General features: G+C 51.6%; 2 protein-coding genes across 2 annotated transcripts in view; both read right to left on the reverse strand.

Moving 5' to 3' along the window:
• Nucleotides 1-224: 224 nt before the first annotated feature.
• The window catches only part of TMPRSS13 (transmembrane serine protease 13), a 30,307-nt gene continuing 11,478 nt past the window's right edge, over nucleotides 225-19,053 (reverse strand). The window contains exons 3-13 of the mRNA XM_057553310.1: nucleotides 18,141-18,245; nucleotides 14,875-14,997; nucleotides 13,702-13,831; nucleotides 11,770-11,862; nucleotides 8,219-8,262; nucleotides 6,483-6,645; nucleotides 5,411-5,583; nucleotides 2,601-2,699; nucleotides 1,259-1,401; nucleotides 962-1,114; nucleotides 225-251 (exon numbers count right to left, since the gene is read on the reverse strand). Of these exons, the coding sequence (XP_057409293.1) occupies nucleotides 225-251; nucleotides 962-1,114; nucleotides 1,259-1,401; nucleotides 2,601-2,699; nucleotides 5,411-5,583; nucleotides 6,483-6,645; nucleotides 8,219-8,262; nucleotides 11,770-11,862; nucleotides 13,702-13,831; nucleotides 14,875-14,997; nucleotides 18,141-18,245 (1,253 nt within the window). The remainder of the gene's footprint in view (nucleotides 252-961; nucleotides 1,115-1,258; nucleotides 1,402-2,600; nucleotides 2,700-5,410; nucleotides 5,584-6,482; nucleotides 6,646-8,218; nucleotides 8,263-11,769; nucleotides 11,863-13,701; nucleotides 13,832-14,874; nucleotides 14,998-18,140; nucleotides 18,246-19,053) is intronic.
• On the reverse strand, nucleotides 16,437-16,988 carry LOC103000728 (60S ribosomal protein L17-like). The gene has a single exon (XM_057553069.1). The coding sequence runs from the start codon at nucleotides 16,986-16,988 to the stop codon at nucleotides 16,437-16,439; it is 552 nt and encodes a 183-aa protein (XP_057409052.1).

Genomic DNA, 19,053 nt, shown 5'->3' on the forward strand with positions numbered 1-19,053 from the left:
CGTGTGGGAAGAGCTGACAGCTCTCCTGGTTTCTGAAGACCTTGGGAAAGCAGTGACACACACGTGTGCCCATGCACACACACATGTGTATTCACAGAGGCAGCAGACAGTGGAGGTGGCAGTAACGATGGTGTCTGGTGGCCTTTAGCCCAGATGATGGTGCCTGTGGCCCGGTCACATTGGCCAGTCTTTACAGCAGCCAGTGCCGTGCGGTGGAGCCGGACTTAGGCTTTCTGGAAGCGTGTCTCACTCTGAGGAGAAGAGGGAGAACAGGGTGAGGGTGGGCAGGGTGTGTCTAGAATACAGAAAGCTGAAGGTGGGGCCTCAGGGCCTAAAATTCAGCCCAGCTGTCATCGGGCACTGCCCCTCAGAGAAGAGGGGCAGCCCAGGGGAAAAGACGGGAACAGGACCCGCCCCGCTGGATTTCCAGAGAAGCCTTCCCATCCCCACCTGAGCCCTCACTACCTGGGCAGAGAAGGGAAGGGCCTGCACAGCACCCCGGCTCTACAGCTAGGACGCAGGCCCAGGGAAGGTAGGGGCTGGACCGGGTCCACAGAGGTGGGGGGTAGACCTCCGTTTCCTGATGCCCAGTTTCCCAGGAGACCCACCTCCTGCCAAGAAGGGGAGGCCTCCTCCTGTCAGCGTGTGGGCTCACGACGCGGCCATCACTGGGCAGAGGACAGTGATGCTGGGGCCGGTACCCAGCCTAGACCCACCACTTTGCAACCCTCTGAGCTCTGTTTTGCAGGAGGAAAAGGGGCGGAAGAAGCACAGGCAGCGGGGGTCGGCCCAACATTTGACTCCGGTCCTGTCCTGGTCATTTCCACATTCTGAACACCCCGAAAGGCGAGGGGGCAAGGGGACCTCACCGAGACCCTGGGGAAAAGCTAGGCCCTCTTCCAGGCACCCCACCTTTGGGAGTCCCCGCCTGCTGGGTGCACACACCCTGCAGGGCTCTCACCTCCATCTTGCTGTATATCCAGTGGAGGACTTCCGTCACTTTGGTGTACACGCCAGGTTTGTTTCTCTGGCCACAGCCCACGCCCCAGCTGGTGACCCCTGCCAGGTACCAGTGGTGGTTCTGCTCGCAGACCAGGGGCCCCCCGCTGTCTCCCTACGGGGGAGTGCACGCGCATCAGCAGGTTGACGACTCTGATCATCAGATCATCACCTGACTCTCCCTCCAACCCCAAAACCCCAGCCTTCCTCCCTTCCCTTGGGGTCCCAGGGCCTGAGCCCCACGCGGGAGCAGCCTCACCTGGCAGGAGTCTCTCCCTCCCTGCAGGTCCCCCGCACACATCATCCTCGGGGTGAGGTAGCTGTTGTAGACCAACTCATTGTTACACTTCTTGTAGTCGATGAGGTTGACCTGCACCTCCCGGAGGAAGGGGGATGTCCTCTCTTCAGTGCAGGGGAGGAGAGAGAAGACGGGAAGGGAGTGAGACTCCGGGCGGCTTTGTGGCCTTCCAGCTGCCCACCCCACACCCCAGACTGGCAGCCTCCCGGGCGTGGAGGGCACCATTCCCATGGTAGGCCGCCCAGGATGTATGGGCGCATACACCCTCACAACAGACACAACTCACTACACGTAACAGAGACGCACGTACACAGACAAACTCACAGGCCTATCGGGCTGCCTTACATGCTGCACAGTGCCTTTCTGTATTCAAAGCAACGTCAAATAGACCGTTTCTGGTAACCACGTGCTCTGAGGAGCGCAGGTGTGATGAATCCATTTACAGAAGGAGAAATTTAGGGCTGAGGGAGGACTTGCCCACCGTCACCCAGCGAGTCAGTCACAGGGCCAAGATCAAAACGAGGCTGCTCCTGGCCAGTCACTGCTCCATCCCACGAGCAGGTCCTGACACCTGCGGCGGCCACAAGCTCACGACTCTCGTGGCAAGGCCAGCTGACTGCTGTGCCCTCCTGCCCAGTATACATAACCTTACAGACCGGACACCAGACACGGCCACCCTGTGATCATGATGAAGTGAGGGAAAACCAAACCGCTTCCTAGCCTTGTTTCCGCACAGACAAAACACAAGGTAGGTCAAACCACGAAAGGACCAAACAGCCCCCTGTCCCAGCCAGGATGAACAGCTGCTGCTTCTTCACCAACTACAGCTTTAGACTCAGTCTATTAACTCTTTCTAAACGAGATGATTAAGATATCCACTCACAGGATTATCCCTGCTTCCTACAAGCAACCAATCTAGAGAAAGACTTCGCTTCTTTGAACCCCCTTCAAAGTACCCGAATCCTATAAGTCCTTTCTGACACCCTCTTGTCGAGACGCCCCACGGTTCTCCCTGGTGTGAGTTCTCCCTCGGTGCAATGAGCAATGAACCCAGGTCTTTCAAAGACAGGGGTTTTCCTCGTGTTCTTGGCTGGGGCACTGTCACAGCAACTGCTTTGATGTATACGCAGGTGTATACACACACACATTCACACCAAGTCCCAGGAATCTATATATCCAAACCCTCATCTAGGTAGACCCTCATCCCTATACCCTGACATATCACCCACACACGCTCTACATAGACACATATGTATACACACACACACACACGCACACACACACTCTAGCATCTGCCTCTCACCATCTGTCTCCTTGGTCTTGCCGAAGCCTGTGACCCAGCAGGTCTCATTGAGGCTGAAGGTCTGTCCATGCATGGGGAGGCAGGCAGGGTGGACATGTGCTGTGACAAGACCTCAAGACATCAGTGAAGGGACAAGGCTGGAGGTTTTGGGGGGGGTGGTGTGTGGAGGGACAGGAGTACCAATGTCCCAGGACCTCCTCCTTCCCCCCAGAGTGCTTCTGAATCTTTCAGGGCCTTGAACTGACCAGGCAAGAAACTCAATCACTTTATCTTGACCCTCCAGCCTTCAGGGTGCCGTCAGAGTCCCCCAGACATTCTGATTTTTCAGTGGGTGACATGTGAGCAGATGCATATGTCTTGGAAGCTCCCTTGTGCCCAGCTGATACTGGGTGGCTGAGGGTCTCTCTGCTTCAAGAGTGGCTGTCCTGGCTGAGCCTCTTCCACGCTTGTCCCTCAGAGCAAGCAGCAGTGCAGGCTAAATCCCAGGTATTACTGCCATGATGTCTCATGGGTGTGTCCTGCCTGGTCTGGGGAGGGCACCCCTGGTTGGCCAGGGCCCGAGCCTCTCCCTCCAGGGTGAGACAACCTCTCCAAGTGGGGAGAGCACATCCCTAGAGGCACAGGCCACGAAACTGCTGCTCCCTTGCTCCCACACTCAGAATCATATAGAAGGTACTGTTGTGCATCAGTTCATAAGCTCCCTCTGAGGACCAGTGTTCCCACGTGGATTAGAGCATCAACCAATTTGCAAGAAGGAAAGAGGTGATAGAATGTTTGCAGTGTTCACGATTGTTATGCTTACTGCAGCTTCCCGTGCCTAAAACAGTGCCTGACACATAGAAAGTGCTCATAGGAAGGAAGGAAGGAAAGAAGGAAGGAAGGGAGGGAGGGAGGGAGGGAGGGAAGGAGGGAGGGGAAAGACAGAGGGAGGGAGAATGAATGTAAAATTTTTCTCCTGTAAATTGGGAGTCTAACACATTTCTCTGCTAGAGAGTAAACAAACAAAAAATAAATGAAGGGATGGCATCAATTATTAACCAAAAACACAAAACATGACTTCTTAAAATAGTCTGTGCCTATTTTTGAGACATGCAGTCTTAAAAACATGTAACACTATTATATATTCTACTCTTTTTATGGGGTAATTAAATTTATCAGTGAGCCTTCACAAGTTTTCTCAGCTAGTACTGTGACTTCGAAGTGCTCAGCCTACCAGACAGTTTAAGAAAATCTGCCCTGATCTCTAAACCAAAAATCAGCGCACATGGTCTGACCACAGGACTACATAAATCTAAGCTGTGACTGTCTCAGCCTAGAGATATTCTTCCTTCCCAGGAGAGTGGGATGGGGTAGGAGAGGCTATCAGAGTCTAGAGAGGGACAGCTGCAGTCTGAAAAGCATAGGCAGTGCTATAATAGCTTTAATTATTTTTACAAATTAATTATATTTGGAATTCCATATAATATTAAGGGGGTTTGGGGTGATGGCAGGTAAGAGCTGGACGGTTAGCCAAATGAAGTCTGGGTTTTACAAGGTTGGGAAGGCCTGTCCTGGTCCTTCAGACTGCCTGCCCCCTTTAATGTGTGCATGAGGGGCAGGGCAGGGGCAGCACAGCACCCCCATCTCACTGTCCCAGGCTCCACAGACGAGGCTAGGAGGGGCAGGAGAAGGGCAGAGAGGGCTCGCCCATGGCAGGCGGTGGGCTTGGCTTCTGCTGGGCTCAGCTCTGGGCTGGCTCCGCCCAGCCCAGTCCTGCGTTGGGGCTGGGGTTCTCCTCCCCACACCACTGTGATGAGCTAGCCGCTGTGACTCAGGACCAACACCGCCTCTGTAATTAATGTGCCGGCAAAGGCCAGCTCACAGGCCCAGGGCACCAGAAGGGCTGGACTACCCAGAGAGCCCTCCAAGGCTTCCAGAAGCCTCTGTAGCCTGCCAAGACCGATTAGGTGCCCAAATCTGTGCCACCACGGCTCCCCGGGGTGCCCCCGACATCACATCACTAGCTTCTAAGTGGCTGTTTGTGTGTGTCATCCGTTTTGTTCTCTTTGCAATGGAACTGCAGAGCCGCTATGTAGTAGACACACAGTATTGGATGCGTGAACAAATGGGTGGATGAAGTAATGAAGAAAAGCTCTGATCTCCTGAGAACTTCAGTAGCATTTCCTTCTTGTAGCCCCATTTGGTCCTCAGCTCCAACCTCACGGCAGTTAGATGTTTGGATGTATAGGTACTTTCCTTGTGTTCCCAACTTTGGTGTCGGCAATTTGTCAGCAGAGAGCAGCGTGGGAAGAGCATAGCTTAGGAGCCAGACCCAGCTGGACCTGGTCTTGGAGCTGCCACTTATTACTGAATGGCCTCGGGGAATTCTCTCTCTCTAAAGCTCCTCTCCTCAAATGTAAAATGAAGCTAATAATAGTACCTGCTCCACAGGATGGGTTGTGAAGAGTAAGTGAAATTGTAGATGTAAAATGCCTACCACAGTGTCTGGTCTCTGTTAAGTGCTCGATATATCAGTGAAACAATTCGATCTGTTTATCCTGATGAAGAGCAGTATCCAAACCCTGGCTCTGTCACCAATTTGCAATGTCAGATGTGTCACTGGGGCAAGTTTGTTTCCAACCTCTGGGTCTCAGTTCCCCTAACTGTAAGACAGAGGTGTTCCACTAAATGATCTCTAAGAATCTTTGACATCCACCACGCTGAAGCTCTGGACCCTGGGATGGGTCAGCGGATGCTGCCAAGTGTAAAGGCTGGGCCCCAGGGCTGCTGGATGAGCAGGGGGGGGGTGTGACAGGCATGGGTCCACTCACCGGTCAGAGTCAGGGGCTTGGAGAGCCGCATGAGGGCGATGTCATAGTCGTCCTTGCTGTCCGTGTAGTTGCTGTTGATAATGATCTGGGCAATGGAGGCCCCCTCGGGCAGCTGGTGCAGGTTGTTGGTGCCCGCGTACACCTTCCAGCCCTCCAGGATCTTCTCCGGGTTTCTGCCAGAGCCACAGAGAGCATGGGCCAGTTACCACCTGGCAGAGCCCTCTGGCAGCATCCGCTCCACACAGGGAGCCGCAGCCAGAGCACCACTGGAGGCAGGAGAATGGATGAAATGACCTCTGGAGGGAGCTCTCTATCTTAGCCCAGGGATCTAGGACAATCCCCTACTTCCAAGAAACCGCTCTGAACTGGCGGTTCTGTACCTTACAATAGAAAACGGGAGGGGATGAGTAAGACTTTTGGGACCACTGGCCCCACTGTCTCCTCTGGACGCCACCAAGGATCAAATAAGGTGGATGGGACACATCTCAGTGGTAGTATCCTCAGCAGAAATGGAGCTTCCAACAGGACAAAGTGACCCACTGAAGCCTCGCTACTGGGGAAGCCAGTGCCCCTGAGGCCTCGTCTCCGAGCCCTTTCCTGTCCACCAGCTCGAAGGACAGGCCTGGCTGGTGACCGTCAGAAGCTGACTGCACTGCCCTTCCCACAATCCCCATCCCTCAATTCCTGGGACAGCATTCCTGATGTCTTGGGCTCCTCCCCTCTAACTTCCAGTTTCTGGAAGCAGCAACAAGCCCCAAACCTCTTTATTTCACCCTGGTCTTTAGGGCAGGCTCACAATTCCTTCCTTCTACCTGCCTCTCTCTCTCCCTTGGAGCCCCCAGTGGTATTTTCTCACTCTGTACTGGCTCAGAACAAGTAATCCCAACTCACAGCCCCAGGACCAAATACCAATGGCAAATCATGGTCCTCGCCACACACGTGCCACCCAACCCACAGGGTCCAGGCTTACAAACAAAGCCCTCCTCCACAGAGAGAAGTCAGTCTGCCCTCAGCCCTTGCTGGTGTCCCCGACCCTCAGCGGTGTCCCATCACTGCCCCCTTGGGCACTTACATGAAGAAGCAGTGGGCGGCGGTGAGAACCCACTGGGCATCGATCAGCGTGCCCCCGCAAATGTGGGTGTGGGCATACTGCAGACTAACTTGCCAAGGCCACTTGCTCTCTGGGGCCAGCGCCCCTCCCACAATCCGCCCGGTCATGGCCCTCAGTCCACAGTCTGGGGAGAAGCAGAAGAGATGAACTAGTATGAACTCAGCTTTTCTCGGAGCTGCTACCATGCTCCCAGGCCCAGGGAAGCTCAGGCAGCTGCAACCTGCAGGCACCACCCACCCCTGGAGGCCGCTGTGCTCACTTAATCTGATGCAGCACAGCTGCTTCCTGCCAACACAGAGCTCCCACATGGTGGGTTAGCTTTCTGGGATCATCCAGTGGGAAGTTTGGTCCTAGGAAAGACCCTCTTTCCTCCCACTCATTCATTCTTCCATTAATTCGATAAATGCCTCCTAAATACCTCATGCTTTGGGCACTGTGCCAGGCATTAGGACCACAGCGGTGAATCCCAGGGCTGCTGTCAGGAGCTTGGGAACGCAGACCAAGCCTAACATGACCCTGACTTGGTAAGCACTGTGATGGGGATCGTTTCAAAACAAAGGAGAGGGCTTCCCTGGTGGCGCAGTGGTTGAGAATCTGCCTGCCAAGGCAGGGGACACGGGTTGGAGCCCTGGTCTGGGAAGATCCCATATGCTGCGGAGCAACTGGGCCCGTGAGCCACAATTACTGAGCCTGCGCGTCTGGAGCCTGTGCTCCGCAACAAGAGAGGCCGCGATAGTGAGAGGCCCGCGCACCGCGATGAAGAGTGGCCCCCGCTCGCCGCAACTAGAGAAAGCCCTCGCACAGAGATGAAGACCCAACACAGCCATAAATAAATAAATTAATTAATTAAAAAAAAAAAAACAAAGGAGAAAAGCCCTTCCCGTGATGCACAGGTAGTTCGTGCCCACATGTTTCCTCAGTGGGTCATTCGTGCTGTTGGGGACCCTGCACCCCAAGCGGACATTTCCAAACATGTTCTGGAGTGAGTCCTCCCCCGAAATCATGGACAGAGTTTGTTCATATGTGTGTTCTTTCTTTGAAGAAGGAGAGAGGGAAGAGCCAGCGGTGGTCCGAGGGGGCTCCATCCACAGCACTGTGCCCACCTGCTCAGGGGAGCACCTCACCTGGTCACCATGAGCACACAGCACTCGTGGACCCGTTAACAGTCTGGGCTTTGGGGTCAGACCCAAGGTCCAATACCAGCTCCTTACCTACCAGCGGTCTGACCTTAAGTAAGGCAAAATTTTCAGTCTCTTTTCAGTAAGTGGACAATAATGGCACCTGCCTTGTGAGAATTAAACGTAATCTCGTTTGTAAAGCCATAGGAGCAGTGCCTTGGCATCCAGTGTGCTCCGTAAATGTTGGCTCTGGATCTAGCTCCATGTCTATTGATAGCAGAGCTTTAAGCTGGCCCTGACGTGCTCTCCCAGTCCTCTGCCCTCTGCCCAGAATCCAGGAGACTTGAATGGCGAGGTTGCTGGGCTAAGCAGAGTCAGGAGAAGGGGAAATGCTACCCTGAGAATGTCCATCCAGATGCCTTACAGAGACCCTGGCCCTGAAGCAGGCCTGCTGCTCCAGCCCCTCTTCCTGGCTTGGACACCCAGGGCTGGCACTCTCCCTCATAGGGACCCCACACCTCTTCCCCCTGACTCCCACCCCACACAGGCTACTATCCAGGAGAAAGGGCATCCTCTTACGGGAACACTGGAGAGCCACATATTGCTGGGAAGGGCATTCAGACCTGCAGGAGGAAACACAAAAGATGAGAAAAGGGCACATTAGCTGCCTCCTCCAGGAAGCCTTCCGTGATTGGCTCCTGCTAAGTCTCATCCCATCCCCTCTGCACAAGAATATGGAGATTCTTTTCTTTTCTTTTTTTTTTTTACACCATCTTTATTGCAGTATAATTGCTTTACAATGTTGTGTTAGTTTCTGCTGTATAACAAAGTAAATCAGCTATATGTATACATATATCCCCCATCCCCTCCCTCTTGCGTCTCCCTCCCACACTCCCTATCCCACCTCTCTAGGTGGTCACAAAGCACCGAACTGATCTCCCCGTGCAATGCAGCTGCTCCCCACTAGCTATCTATTTTACATTTGGTAGTGTATATATGTCAATGCATTCTCTCACTTCGTTCCTTCCCCCTCCCCATGTCCTCAAGTCCATTCTCTATGTCTGCGTCTTTATTCCTGTCCTGCTCCTAGGTTCATCAGAACCTTTTTTTTTTTAGATTCTGTATATATGTGTTAGCATATGGTATTTGTTTTTCTCTTTCTGACTTATTTCACTCTGTATGACAGACTCTAGGTCCATCCACCTCACTACAAATAACTCAATTCTGTTTCTTTTTATGGCTGAGTAATATTCCATTTATATATGTGCCACATCTTCTTTATCCATTCATCTGTTGTTGGACACTTAGGGTGCTTTCATGTCCTGGCTATTGTAAATAGTACTGCAATGAACCTTGTGGTACATGTCTCTTTTTGAATTATGGTTTTCTCAGGGTATATGCCCAGTAGTGGGATTGCTGGGTCATATGGTAGTTCTATTTTTAGGTTTTTAAGAAACTTCCATACTGTTCTCCATAGTGGCTGTATCAATTTACATTCCCACCAACAGTGAAAGAGGGTTCCCTTTTCTCACACCCTCTCCAGCATTTGTTGTTTGTAGATTTTTTGATGATGACCATTCTGACCGGTGTGAGGTGATACCTCATTGTGGTTTTGATTTGCATTTCTCTAATGATTAGTGATGTTGAGCATCCTTTCATGTGTTTGTTGGCAATCTGTATACCTTCTTTGGAGAAATGTCTATTTAGATCCCATTTTTGGATTGGGTTGTTTGTTTTTTTGATATTGAGCTGCATGAGCTGCTTGTATATTTTGGAGATTAATCCTTTGTCAGTTGCTTCATTTGCAAATATTTTCTCCCATTCTGAGGGTTGTCTTTTCATCTTGTTTATGGTTTCTTTTGCTATGCAAAAGCTATTAAGTTTCATTAGGTCCCATTTGTTTATTTTTGTTTTTATTTCCATTTCTCTAGGAGGTGGGTCAAAAAGGATCTTGCTGTGATTTATGTCATAGAGTGTTCTGCCTATGTTTTCCTCTGAGAGTTTGATAGTGTCTGGCCTTACATTTGGGTCTTTAATCCATTTTGAGTTTATTTTTGTGTATGGTGTTAGGAAGTGTTCTAATTTCATTCTTTTACATGTAGCTGTCCAGTTTTCCCAGCACCACTTATTGAAGAGACTGTCTTTTCTCCATTGTATATTCTTGCCTCTTTTATCAAAGATAAGGTGACCATATGTGCATGGGTTTATCTCTGGGCTTTCTATCCTGTTCCATTGATGTATATTTCTGTTTTTGTGCCAGCACCATATTGTCTTGATTACTGTAGCTTTGTAGTATAGTCTGAAGTCAGGGAGCCTGATTCCTCCAGCTCCATTTTTCTTTCTCAAGATTGCTTTGGCTATTCGGAACCCTTTGTGTTTACATGCAAATGGTGAAATTTTTTGTTCTAGTTCTGTGAAAAATGCCATTGGTAGTTTGGTAGGGATTGCATTGAATCTGTAGATTGCTTTGGGTAGTAGAGTCATTTTCACAATGTTGATTCTTCCAATCCAAGAACATGGTATATCTCTCCATCTGTTTGTATCATCTTCAGTTTCTTTCATCAGTGTCTTATAGTTTTCTGCTTACAGGTCTTTTGTCTCCTTAGGTAGGTTTATTCCTAGGTATTTTATTCTTTTTGTTGCAATGGTAAATGGGAGTGTTTCCTTAATTTCTCTTTCAGATTTTTCATCATTAGTGTATAGGAATGCAAGAGATTTCTGTGCATTAATTTTGTATCCTGCTACTTTACCAAATTCATTGATTAGCTCTAGTAGTTTTCTGGTAGCATCTTTAGGATTCTCTATATATAGTATCATGTCATCTGCAAACAGTGACAGCTTTACTTCTTCTTTTCCAATTCAGATTCCTTTTATTTCTTTTTCTTCTCTGTTGCTGTGGCTAAAACTTCCAAAACTATGTTGAATAATAGTGGTGAGAGTGGGCATCCTTGTCTTGTTCCTGATTTTAGAGGAAATGGTTTCAGGTTTTCCACCATTGAGAATGATGTTGGCTGTGGATTTGTCATATATGGCCTCTATTATGTTGACGTAAGTTCCCTCTATGCTTACTTTCTGGAGAGTTTTTATCATAAGTGGGTGCTGAATTATGTCAAAAGCTTTTTCTGCATCTGTTGAGATTATCATATGGTTTTTATCTTTCAGTTTGTTAATATGGTGTATCACATTGATTGATTTGCATATATTGAAGAATCCTTGCATTCCTGGGATAAACCCCACTTGAAGATGGAGATTCTGACCTTTCTCCCTCCCAGTGGGACAGACCCTTCCAGTGCTTTCTGCAGGAATGGGGATGGCTTAGTGCAAACCATGCCCACTCTTCTCCCAACCTCCCAGTTTTTCTGTGCAGATTGCACATATTGGCTAGGTCCATGTCCTTTGAACTCACGACTTCACTGTCCCAGCATCTTTCCCCAGCTAAACAGATGACCCAACATTCCTCTGACAGTTGCCCCATGTTCAGCCCACAACGTAGCACGCAAACCACCCAGCACAAAGCAGGCATCCAGGAGGCGGCTCACTGCCTCCCTTCCCTCCCCATGCCTTCTTCTCTCACAGACTGGTTTCTCCTCTCCCCTCCCCAAAGTAAACACTGCTAGTTGGTGGAGCACCACCCCCCAACTCCTCCCCTCCACCCAGTGGCGGTGGGAAAGAGCAGCTGCAGTGCGAAGATGACAGAAAGCGAGGCCCGGGGGGATGGCGATGCTGCTCAGATGGGCCTCCCTGCCCCTGACTACCTGCACCTGGTACTCCCCCTCCCCATGCCCCACCCCAGTGATGTTTCCCCCTTTCCACCCCAAGCCCCCTTCCTGCAGCAGCTTTCAGTCCAAACATCAGGCTGACCAGTGGCCCCGAGGTTTATTCATTGTCTCTGGCAACCAGGTAAACTCTTGGGGGCCCCTCTGACCTCGAGGTGCTCTGCGCACCCAGCTTCGACTGCTTTCAAGTCAGGAGGCAGGTAGTGAAGGAGAGCTGTTTCTGAGATGCTCCTGACATTCACGAGGGACTCCTGGAGGTGTGGTCCCAGAAAGGCCGAGGGAGAGGGGCTCCCTGACTCAGAGCACTCCTTCACTCCCCTGCGCACAGCTGACAGCCTCGCCCGCCTCACACACCTGTAGATGCTCTCCTGGAAAGTGGAGCTATATTTGGAGATTGAGAAACTGCTGTCAAAATTCCTATTGGTCACCTTGGCTGTCCAGTAAGCACTGCAAGGGAGGAGAGGGAAGAAGAATGAACCTCCTTGAGCCAGCGCACACCCATGGTTCCCCAGCCAGCGTTAGAGTCCCAGCGAACCCTGCTGCAGAGGCCAGAGGCAGTTAAAACCCAACAATCTCGGACCCCACCCACTGTCCCCTACTAGCCCTACGCACTAACCCAGTAGTTTTGAAAGTGTGGTCCAATCCCAGGGGACAATGTTAGCACTGCCTGGAAATTTGTCAGAAATGCACATTCTTGGGCCCGGTCCCAGACCTACCAAATCAAGAATTCTGGTTCTGCGTTTTAACAAGCTCTCCAGGTGATTCTGATGCGCTCTCAAGTTTGAGAAACACTGACCTGGCCCTTTTCTATCCAGACTGTGATCCTTGGACTGACAGCAGCAGTATCACCCCAGGCCTGCTGAGCCAGGCTCTGCATTTTAAAGATCCTCATGTTATGGGTTTGCGCATTAAAGCCTGAGAACCGTTTGGCTGTTAGACCACAGTGTGCCTAAGAATCACCCCCTGGGGTGTTGTTAAGCAGGTTTGAAATCCTAATCCCAGAGATTCTGATTTCAGGGTGCATTTTAACAAGCACCCCAGGTGATTCTGCTGTGGGTGATCCATGGACCGCTATCTGCGTGGCCCTTCGGTGTGTTTCTAGAACATGGGACACCCTTGCATGAGAGCATGCCTTTGCGGGCGCTGTCCCTCTACCCAGGGGCCTCCTCCATGCTCTGCTGACCTCCAGGCACAGTCAGGCACCCTCTCCGTTGTGTGTGCATAATGCTTCCCACGTGTCCTTTCCATTACACATCACGCGGTGCTGTGATTATTGGTTAAAGCCTCTCTCGCCCACACCATACCAGAGATTGTCCAAGGGCAGGGATCTTGTCTGGGTGAATGGCTCAGACATAATAAAAGCTCGATGAATGTTCTTTGAATAAATGACACTATCTATTGAAGCCCAAGGGAAGTTCGCATTTGCATAAGGTCACACAACTCAATGATAAACGATGTCCGTTGTCTTCCAACTAGATCACCCAGGTCGTCTTTCACAGATGGGAACTCTGAGGCTGAGGTGGGGGCAGCGAACTGGTTCTAAGTCCTCGTCCCCAAGCCCTGGTGTTCTAGGTGGTTTCTACAGAGAGCCCACAGTGAGATTCTAATAAATAAACCTTTCTCGCTACAACTTCACACACATTGGTGAACCCCCAAACTACTTGGTTTGAAACCCAGACCAAGAGGGAGGATGGAGGTGACTATGTGGCCTGCCAACCGGGGGCTCCTTCAAGGGGGAAGGTCATGGTAAACCCCACTCCCTACTCCACCCACTGGTACCAGCTTCTTGTTTCAGATCTGTAGAGCCAAAGATGCTAATGACGTTACCTAGCCACATCTGCCCATCTCATTCCTGTTTGATGCATTCTAGCCCAAGCCGCAGCTGCTGCTCAAAGTCCACTGAAGGGTTTGCACAGCCTGAGTTGCTGGTTCCCAGATGTGAAGAGAAGACGAGACCTGCCCGAATGCCCACCCACCTCACAGGGCCTCCGCGACCACTGAATGCGAGCGTGGGCATGAGGGCGCTTTGATGCAGAAAACCATATAGGAACGTCATCCTGCTGCAGATCTGCAAATAACTACTTTGGCCTCTTGGAAACAGCTTGTCCCCAGACTTGGACTCCTCGGGCCACTGTCCCTTTCAATAATTCAAGGGTGCTATGAGCTAGTGACCTCAACCCTGGTCCCCAAGAGTCTTTTTAATATGAGTTTCCATCAATGATCCTGAGATGCCCTTATGAAGAGTCTGAGGCACCCCTGAAGCTGGGACTCATAGGGGAGGTTTACCTCTTGAAACCCAGCTGCTGGCAGATCTTCTTCGAGTAGAAATCATTCCAGCTGTCGCTGCAGATGGGAAGCCACTTATGGGAGGATCCAGAGTAGAATTTAAGCAGAGACGTGTCCCAGTCAAACCTCACTGCAGGGCAAAAAAAGGTCAAGGCGGGTCCTCAGCACCAGGAAGCTCCAAGTTCTTGAGGAATGAACCGAGTAAGGCTCTGAGATGCTCCTGTCCTAAGGCTTCTCACTGAGGCCTTGCAAACAGCCGGGAGCTTGGCCCGGGATGGGATGATCATCAGCCAGTGCTCGGAGCCCAAGATGCTCAGTAAGGGCAGAGCCAAGGCAAGGGGGTGGGGCAGCGCAGAAAGAGCTCTCCATCTGACAGGACCCAAGAGCCGTCACTGGGAGAAGGGGTGTGCGCTGCCAGGAGCTATCACGCCAAGAGGGCAGTGACGTGCCCAAATAAGAGAGGGACAAGGGGAGTGATGATCAACTGAGTGCTCACTAGACAGGCTGAGTCACAGATGGATATGGTCATGGGCAAGGACACACATATACACACAGGTGGAAAGGGCCAGATGTGCACCCACAGACACCCACGTTAGGGCTGTACATGGACAACACAAGTAAAAACCACTGAGGACCAGCGCTCAAAGAGATCTCTGTGCTCGTGAAAGCCTTCATTTACAAACTGACCTTCATGAAACCACAGGGGTGGCAGGTCAGAGGTCACCTGCTGGGCACGTGGACAGAGCTCCGGACCCCACGCCTGCCTCCAGCCAGAGCAGCCCTGCTTTGCTCAGTCTGGTAGCTGCGAGCCGTCAGATTGTATCTGAGAACCACTAATCTTGTCCAATCCACTCATTTTCCAAGTTAGGAAACTGAAGCCCAGAGAAGGTAAGTGATTAACCCAAGTCACATAGCACTCAAAGCCAGGTTCCAAACCGCAGTCTACTGTAACTAGAGCCCAGATCTTCTGAGGCTCTGTCCATTGCCTCCCATTTGAGGTGATACCGAGTTTGCAGCCCCCAGAGTACACATGCGCGGGTGCGCACGTGCACGCACACACACACAGGCACGCACGCGCACGCACGCACACACACACGCACGCACATGCACACATGCGCGCACACACATACACACGCGCACACACACACACACACGCACAGCCGGCCTCCTTACCACAGCCCAGCTCGTCGCTCTTCAGCTTACAGTCCACGACCCCATCACAGCGCACAGCCTGCTTGGGGCAGCTCTCTACCGGCTCCTTGTACTTGATCCCTATGTGACCCTGCCAGAAGTAGACTGAAAAAGATGAAGCAGAAGCCTGGTCACTGCCAGCCCCGGAGAGACATGACGCTACGCAGCCCAAGGCCCTGGGTGTTCTGAGACACTGATCTGCAATCCCTCTTGGACTCTGGGTCTCTCGTCCCCCATCTGTATGGAGAGAAAGGCTGCTCCGGAATGCTCCAGAAAGCTCCTGCAAGCAGGGCAGCACTCAAGAGCAGCCACCCAGAGAGGGAGAGAGGGAGGGAGGGAAGGAGGTGTGGAGACGGTTACTACTCTGGGAGCTCCCCTGCCCTACGTGCTGCCCAGAGTGGTGGTCAGAGAAACCCCTTCCTCCACCATCCCAGAGGCCCCTCCTCAGAGCCACTCTGGCATCCCTCCGCCTCTGTGCTCTGCGGGTTGTAGCAGAGACATTTCCATCTTCAGTCGTACACTTGCAACCACTACCTGTCCTGTCTTCTCAAAGGCTGTCCTCCCAGCCTCAGAAGCTACTGGATTTTCTTCCTCCTCCCTCTTCTCTAAACAAGGGATGTCCCCTTAGCTCAGTTCTTGTCCCATTACTTGTCTTGATGCCTTTAAATGTCTTCCCCCTCCGTGAGCAACTCTAGGTGGCTGATTCTTAAATGTACAAGTTGGGCTGAAAAGCCAACAGCTTTACAAACCATATGTAAAAATCAGCTTCATGACTTCTTCTAAGACCCATCGCTTTCCAAACTAGGAACCGTCATCCCTCCTGCCCGGAAACACCTCCCCTTGGATGCCTGAGAAACCCCGGGTTCTGACTCCTCACCCTGCCTCTTGTCTGCAACCTGTTACTCAGCCCTCACATATCCCACTGGTCCCACTATGCTCTCCATCACCCCGGGTGAAGGTCAGCCTTGTGTGACTGCTCCTTCCAAGTCCAGACACCAATCCCTCCTAACCTCTTGGACTTCCCCCTCCTCTCTGTGCCCTGGTCTTTCCCTCTCCCACGTCCTGGGCACTGAGGCTCCTGGGATCACTTTGATGTGTAGCAGAGAGAGCTCTCAGGGGGCAGGGGCTCTAGTCCTGACCCCACTGCAGAGCTGCTCAGTGACCACTTCCCTGGGAATTCCGGAGGTCAGGGGACTTCAGGGAATGCTGTGAAATCATGCTGAGCACCTGCCCTCAGTTGTCATCTCCCCCCTCCATGGGTTATTTCCTACTGGAGCAGATGTCCCGTGTGGGGAAGGGAGGCAGCAGGGTGGGGCACCCCAGCGGGAGGGTCACATGGATGCCACGTGGCGGCAGGTTCCATGTTGACGCCTTCACATGCATTGTCAGGCAGGCGGGGAAACTGAGGCTCGGGAAGTTAATTAACTTGCTGAAGTCACACAGCTGGTAAGTGGCGGAGCTGAGATGCTTCGGCAGGTCTGTCTGGTCCTAAAGCCATACTCCTTGTTTTTTTTACTTTTATTTGTATTTATTTTTTGCAGCATTTATTCCCGGGCCATAAGTTTTTGTTTCTTCAGTTTCTTCTGGGGTATCTTCTTCTGGGCAACCTCCTCTTCTGGTTTAGGAACAATCTGTTCTTTCTCAGTAAGGATCATCTCAATGTGGCAGGGAGAGCTCATGTATGGGTTGATCCAACCACGAGCTCTGTAAGTCCTGCGCCTCATCTTGGGGGCTTTGCTCACCTGGATGTGCTCAATGACCAGAGAATCTACATCTAAGCCCTTAAGATCAGCATTACTCTCTGCATTTTTGAGCATGTGCAGTAAAAATTCAGCACTCCTTCTGGGCCACCGACCCTGCGTCCAGCCCCACTGTTTGGCCTGGGCACACCTACCAACTCCACCATTGTAACGACGGAATGGCACAGGTTGCCTCTTTAAAGTGCCATCCTTCAGATACTTGGTGCCTTTTCGGATATGCCTACCCTTAATGGCCTGGGCAGTTTCACGAGTGTTCTTAAAGTGAACACGAAGATTTGAACCTCTTGACTTGCATGATTTTGTGGGGTTTTCTGGGTCAAGTGAAGAGGGAACCATTTTTCGAGGTCACCTCAAGCCACTTACCAGAAAAGGAAACATAAAGCCATACTTTTAACCAGCATGCAACTTCTTCCCACGCAATCCTCTCCCTCAAACAGCCCTGCCCTTCGCCTCCCATGCTGCCTCTTTAACAGAATCCTTACCCCTCGGCCTGGCATTTAAAGCTCTCTACAATGTGGCCCAGCCATGCCCAACCAAACGACAGCCCTCAGGTCCCCAAATGAATATTCTCTCCGGTTAAGTGGGTCCCTTCCCTCTCCCCATGCCAACTTGCCCATCTGCCCCCCCCCACATTCCCTGCAGCTGCTCATCCTGCTCAGATGCCCTGCCCAAGACGCACCCCCCCCATCTTCTAGGTCTTCATCTGGCCCCATGGCCTTTATGAGCTGTCCCCTGCCACCCCAGCCCATACAGCTGTCCTCTCTTCCTGATGGTCACACTCAAATCCACTTGCTCTTAATCATTTCCATCTACGTCCCCCAGGAGACTGTACTCTCCCTGAGGACAGGGCGGTGTGATGTGTGATCCCCTTTGCTCCCTCCTAAGATTTCCCACTGTGCTGGGCTCAGAGTGGACTCCCCGGCAGGGAGTCCAGGGACATGTCCTGAGTATCTTTCCCAAAGGAGGGCGTGGAATTGTGGGAGCCTGGACCCCTGAACACTTTATCCCATTGACTAAAAATGCCTGGGGACTTTTCCTAATCAATGTTTTTATGTTTGTTTTTTAAATAACTAACTTTTTTAGAGTGGGATTTTGTGTCAGGCATTGTGCCAGTAGCTCATTTATTCCTTATAACCCAGTGAAATCTTTAGGAAATTTTACTGAGCACATAATACGTTGAATGAATGAATTTCATCCCATTTGAAGAAACAGAAACTGAGCTCAGACTGGTTAACTACTCGCCCAAGTAAGTAACACAGATGGGACCCAAGCCAGGTTCCTCTGACTTCCCACCCTCTCAACCCAGCTGCCTCCAAGGGGCCTGGAGGTGCCATGGTCCAAGGCCATTTGCAGGAGTGTCCCTTTGCGGACATGGCAGCCGGCGAGTGTGTGTTCCCCACTCGTCTCCCTGCTGCGTGTCCCCATCCCTGAACCCCACTCCACCCCGCGGTGACCAGAGCCCAGCCCTGCTCCCTCTGTTAAACTCACAGAGAATGATGAGCGACACCACGAGGGCGATGAAGAGAAAGATACATCCGATGAGCAGCATACGCTTCAGGCCCTCCTGCCTGGTGAACTTGGGCAAGTTGATACCTGGGAACAGGCCAGAAGTAGGGGAGGGTGAGGCTGTTGGAGGGGAGTCCGGCACAATGGATGAGGGAGAAGGAAAGAAGGCTGGCCCAGGAGGGCCCTGTTAGGACCACTCCACCCAGAATATGACACCGCCCGCTGCCTGAAACCAAGCTCCCTTTTACTCAGCATCTACGGTGGGCCAGCTAGGCATTTGCATGTATTATCTTATTTAATTCTGACAGCAACTGTGTGAGCTGGGTATCATTACGCCCATTTTATAGATGGGGAAACTGAGGTTCATGGATGTTAAATAACTTGCTCAAGCTTACTTGGCTAGTGAGTGGCAGAGTAGGGATTCAAATGAAATGTGTCTGATCCCAAAGGTCTCCACACCAAAGTGCCTCACCGGCCCTTCAAAGGGCAAGACTGGGCCCCAAATCTTGGTTTGGATGCTCCTCCAGGCCTGTTTATACTGCAGTGCTGGGGCAGGAGGACAGGAGGAGGGCAAAGTTGGGATGGGCAGAAAGGCTGCTTCCCTAAGGGCAGAGCCAGTCCCTGAGGACCATTTGACGTCTCTGTCTCCCTATTAGCTGAATCCTATAAGCGAGCTTGGGAAGTTGGGGGTGGGGCATGCCTGCCGGATCAGAATCTCTCTCTTTGCCCCTCTACCCACAGATGAGCCCACGATCATGACTGTACTCCAGTGCAGACCCCAGCTTCCCCAGGGCAGCCCAAGGAAAGAACCCTGTTTTCTAACCAGGAGCCGTGGCTCTCAAAATCTGCACCTTGACCCAGACTGAGCAGCCTCCAAAGTTACATCTGCTTTGTC

The sequence above is a fragment of the Balaenoptera acutorostrata genome, chromosome 9 (assembly GCF_949987535.1).
Source record: "Balaenoptera acutorostrata chromosome 9, mBalAcu1.1, whole genome shotgun sequence".
NCBI classification, from domain to species: domain Eukaryota; kingdom Metazoa; phylum Chordata; class Mammalia; order Artiodactyla; family Balaenopteridae; genus Balaenoptera; species Balaenoptera acutorostrata.

Bases quoted from the DNA above. Each gene is read 5' to 3' on its own strand.
- LOC103000728 (XM_057553069.1), bottom strand. From the start codon at position 16,988: ATGGTTCCCTCTTCACTTGACCCAGAAAACCCCACAAAATCATGCAAG.